This window comes from Crocuta crocuta, unplaced genomic scaffold (genome assembly GCF_008692635.1).
Source record: "Crocuta crocuta isolate KB4526 unplaced genomic scaffold, BGI_CrCroc_1.0 scaffold13, whole genome shotgun sequence".
Taxonomy (NCBI): domain Eukaryota; kingdom Metazoa; phylum Chordata; class Mammalia; order Carnivora; family Hyaenidae; genus Crocuta; species Crocuta crocuta.
The window spans coordinates 2,993,657-2,998,320 of record NW_027530007.1 but is presented as its reverse complement, the minus strand read 5'-3'; the positions used below and the strand labels follow the sequence as shown (position 1 = coordinate 2,998,320).

The 4,664-nt window shown below is 60.9% G+C and overlaps 1 protein-coding gene across 1 annotated transcript in view; it reads right to left on the bottom strand.

Moving 5' to 3' along the window:
- Window positions 1–1,870: 1,870 nt before the first annotated feature.
- The window catches only part of LOC144231474 (solute carrier family 2, facilitated glucose transporter member 5-like), a 32,152-nt gene continuing 29,358 nt past the window's right edge, over window positions 1,871–4,664 (bottom strand). Inside the window, exons 8-12 of the mRNA XM_077763972.1 lie at window positions 4,249–4,359; window positions 3,693–3,794; window positions 3,299–3,374; window positions 2,699–2,826; window positions 1,871–2,600 (exon numbers count right to left, since the gene is read on the bottom strand). Coding sequence (XP_077620098.1) covers window positions 2,397–2,600; window positions 2,699–2,826; window positions 3,299–3,374; window positions 3,693–3,794; window positions 4,249–4,359 — 621 coding nt within the window. The 3' untranslated portion in view covers window positions 1,871–2,396. The remainder of the gene's footprint in view (window positions 2,601–2,698; window positions 2,827–3,298; window positions 3,375–3,692; window positions 3,795–4,248; window positions 4,360–4,664) is intronic.

Genomic DNA, 4,664 nt, shown 5'->3' with positions numbered 1-4,664 from the left:
GGTACCTCACCTGTGGGGCCCAAATAGTCCCTAAATCATCCAGGTCTCTCTGAACTCTCCCTGGCATCTTGGCCTGACGGCTGCCAGCCCTGCAGGGGGGGACCTTGTTTCTTACCAACTGGCCCCCCTCCGAAGGCTCACCCGGCCCTTAGTGCTGCCACACGACTCCCTCAGCTCCGGATCACCCCACGCCTGCCTTATCGCGAGGACCCAGGTCGGAATCGGTTTGGCTGCCATGGACCCACATCCTTCTGGCTTTACTTTCAGACCCAACTACCTACAGTTCCCTTAAACAGACCTCCCCTGCTCTGAGCCGCTGTCTCCCGAGCACTCAGCCTTCCCTTTCCGACCACGGCTCCCCTCCCGGGGGTCCTGTGGTCTTCCCTGGTGCACACCCACCTCCTGGGCAGCACCGGGTCACGCCTCCCTCCTGCTGTATTTTCTCACCCATATAAATACTCGTGTCCGTAGTATTTCTACACGTAGCCACCTGTGTTTATAGTAAACGTGACCTCATACCAGTATCTCCAGTGCTCGTCTATGACCACGTGGGTCATCCTGGCCTCCCTGTCTTGGCTCGTCCGTGACCTCCCACCACGACAGTGATATGGCTCCCAGCATCTGCCACCTATTTACTTAATTGTTTCACTGAACTGCTTACCTAATTGTTAATCGCAGTTATATACGAATAGTGGTCTCTGGCTACAGTTTGCCTGCGGCTTTATTTGTCCTCAAGATCGATGCTCCTTCCCTAGCACTTACAAATAACTAAGTATAGGGGCACCTGGCGGGCTCAGTTGGTTAAGCGTCCGACTTCAGCCCGGGTAATGATCTCACTGTTCATGAGTTCAAGCTCCACATCGGGCTCTGTGCTGACAGCTCAGAGCCTGGAATCTGCTTCGGATTCTGTGTCTCCCTCCCTCTCTGCCCCTCCCTAGCTCACGCTCGAGCGCACTCTGTCAAAAATAAAGAAAAACTTAAAAAAAAAAAAAACCTAGCCACTGATCTAAACACTACACACCTGTTCTTTCAATCCCATAGCCAGGGGAGACATTTGTTATTACCTCCACTTAACAGAAGAGGAAACTGAGGCACAGGAAAGCTGAGTAAGTACCCACGCTGCACATCGACTAAGAGGCAGGACCAGGGACGTGAGCTCCAGCCTCCCTCAGGCTAGAGGTTCCTTGATCCCGGCTGGAGGCTCCCAGGGCTGAGAAGGCTTGTTCCCTGCGCCGCCTTCCACAACACGGGTCCCTGCAAGCCACACAGGGTGGTCCGACCACAGCAGCGAACTGTTCGCTTCTTCTCTAAGTTATTTNGTCCGCCGCCCCCCTCCCCACAGTCCAGGCTCTGGGTCCCCCACCCTGGGGACAGGGAGCAAGCAGATGTCACATCCTGCCAATGTGGCCTCACAGCAGGCGGGCCCTCCGCTTCCTCCCCACGCCCCCGAAGCCTTCATCTTCTCATCTGCACCCCCCCCAGTCCCTTGCACATGCGTCTCTAAGAAAATCCTCCCGCTCCGCTGGCTGGAGGGGGGGGCTCCCCTCCTGGCCTCACCTTCAGGACCCCCCGGTGTCGGCCATGCACCGGAAGACATGCAGAGGAGCCTCAGTCTTATGTTTAGAAAAACAACAACTTTGTAACCATCTCATTTCCTGCTTCGCCCCTTCCAGCAAATACTGTCCGAGTGCCTCCCGTACGCCAGGCCTGGTCCAGGCAGTGGGATTCCGGGAGAAGCCAAAGTGGCTGAGCTCGGGCCCTCGAGGGGCTGACGCTCCAGTGCCATCGAACTGCTCAGAAGAGCAGGGACACCCCGCCACACACCTTCCCTGCTGCTGTCTTCTACCTGTTCACAGGAAAGAAGCGCGTCTTGTGAAAAGTGATCATATGTGTTTTATTGGGCATTCAGAGGCCACGCCATTCATTGTCCTCCAGCAAGATAATTCAGGATTAACGAGCTCTGAGTCCGTTAACACCTCCACAGGGACCTGCTCCCCAGCTTCTTAGATGGCACACTGTCCAGGTATTTCCGGAGACGGATCCAGCAGGAGGAAGAATTTCCCTGCACGCAGGCCTCCGGTCCCCAGAAGACCCACGGATTGCAGAAGAGTCGTTTCCTCCGGCCGGATGTGATTCCTCCCATCTCGCCACCATGCGGATGATCGCTGTCACTGGTGTTGTCAGGAGCCCAGCGCGGTGAAGGGCACCTGCTCCCGGTGACGCGGGGCTGGTGGGGGCCCTCTGGGGAGAGGCGGCGCCGGAGCCCTCCGGACAGTCCCGGTGCGTTCCCGCCCGCACGGGGCCTCGTCCCGCGTGTCCACAGAGGGCCGTGGGTCAGGACGAAAGCCCGGGAGGGAAGCTCGCGCAGCCCCGCTGGGCAGGCTCCTGCTCTCAAGTTACAGCCCCAGAGCACGGGGTGGAAAGTCCCTCAGCTCCTCTTTCTCCGGGTGCACCTCTGACACCTTGTTCATCTTGGTGAAAATCTGATTGATCTCCATGAAGGTCTTGCCCTTGGTCTCGGGGACCACCAGGAAGGTATAGATGGTTGTGAGAAGACAGATCACGCCGAAAAGGATGAAGCTGTAGGCTCCAAGGCCCGTCTGTGGGAAGGGGAGGAGGGGGTCGCCTTCTCGAAAAGCTTCTTCTCCCTTTACCGCATGAGGATTTTGTGCATGGGATGGGGGGGGGGTGCACTCACCTGAATGAACGGGAAGATCAGGCCCACGGTGAAGTTGGAGAGCCAGTGCACGCTGCCCCCCACCATGAAGGCGGCCGGCCGCGAGGACTGCAGGAAGATCTCCGTGATGAGCACCGCGGGGATGGGACCTTGGGGGGCAGAGGGGAAAGAAGGGGGGCTGTCTTCTCTGGAAGCAGGTCAAGCCCGCCAAGGGTCCCGGAAGCCCGCTGTGCGTGGGCGCCCGAGGCACCGGCCCAGGGAGCGGGGAGTCTCCGGGATCCCTGGGCTTGCTGAGAAGCGGCGCGAGAAGGCCGACAGCAAGAATAGGGCACCACAGGTGACATCCTGTGATGTCCCTAAAAGGGGCCCGGGGTCACCTGCAAGGCTCTCTGCGCTGGTCACACGGGGCAGCCTGCCGCAACCGGGCCGGCGAGGTCGCTTTACTGCGGTCACTCTGACTGCCCTCTGTCCAACCCTCCCGCGCGACAGGAAGGTAGGGGGAGAGGCCATTGCCGGGGGGGGGGAGAGGCCTCTCCAGGGGCCTCGAGCCAGAAGTTTCCAAGGCTTACGGTGCAGGAGAGGAGGCAAGGACACCAGAGGGAGCAGCTCTGGGGGACATACTGGGCCCCAGGGCGTGTCCCACGACATAGATGATGACGCAGGCGATGCTGACGTAGGGCATCCAGGATATGGTGTCCTGCGGGGAGAGCACAGAGTTGGATCTGACGACCGGGTGGGGGCCGCGGGGGAGAGTCTGGGTCCCCGCGACGGGGGCGGCCGGGGAAGGAGGGCACCTGGCTCCCTGGCAGGCCGTGCCACCCGGATGCCTCCGGAAAATGGGCCGGAAGTGGGTGGTGGGCTTAGAGGTGGGGGCTCCCGGGGCCGCAGACGGTCCCCAGGCGTCTGGCTCATCGCAGTTGCTAAAAGGTCAAGTTGGTCTCTTTCCTTACAATGCGAGTGAGGGCTCAGGGGACGGCCGGGGCGCTCCTGCCGCCACCCAGGCCCCCCGCCTCACCTGCAGGGCCAGGGCAGCCGTCAGCACGCCGCAGGCCGCGAAGCAGACGGAGAAGCCCAGGAGGATGAGGAACCTCCGGCCCAGGAGCTCCACCACGAACACCTGCAGGGGAGGGCGCGGGGGGGCCAGCTGGACAGGAGGCCGCACCCCTGCGACTACAGCCGCCTTCACAGGAAGTCCCCCCACCCACCCCCCAGGCCCCTCCTGAAGGGGCGGCTGCCCGTGTGTGTGGTCCCCAGCAGGCCACCGCCCTGCCCCGTCCAGGGCCCCGTTTGCTCCTGACACAGGTGGTAACCATACACGGAAGAGACTGGGGAAGAGCCACCTCACACAGTGGAAGCTTCCAGAGTGCAGGGCAGGGGTCTCCATCTTGGGGGCGGGCACAGGCTGTCTCCCCCCACCCCCCACAAGAGACAGGCTGTCGTTTGACAAGAGGCTGGAGATGAGGAGACCAAGAGGCATGTCCCCACCTCAGATCCGCTCCTTCCTCAGCTAGGGTCCCCCCACCCCCACCCCCACGATGCCCTCCGTCCTTGGTGGCAGGCGGGGGACTCACAGCACAGATGGTCATCAGCACGTTGACGGCCCCGGTGCCCGCTGTCACATACTGGACATGGTTCGCATTCACCCCCGCCCTCAGGTAGATCTGGTCTGCGTAGTAGTAGATCTGGAAGGCACCCCTGGAGGCTGGTGCGGTGCTCAGCGCACCCCANGCGCCGCGCTGATTACAGACACGGAAACCGACCAACGTCGGAGTCCACGGCGGGAGACGGGCCACAGGAGCCACGGCGTAGACGTAAGTGGAATTCTGAACCGCGCCCTTCGAAGCCCGGCCGGAGCCCGTCCCAGAAACAGGGTCGGGCCGTGGTCTATGCGTGTGCTCCAATCGGATAAAGTCCGGGAACGGAAAATTAACGCTATCCTTGCAAAGGGAGTTAAAAAAAAAAAAAGCCAAAACCATGGAAAGCAGTA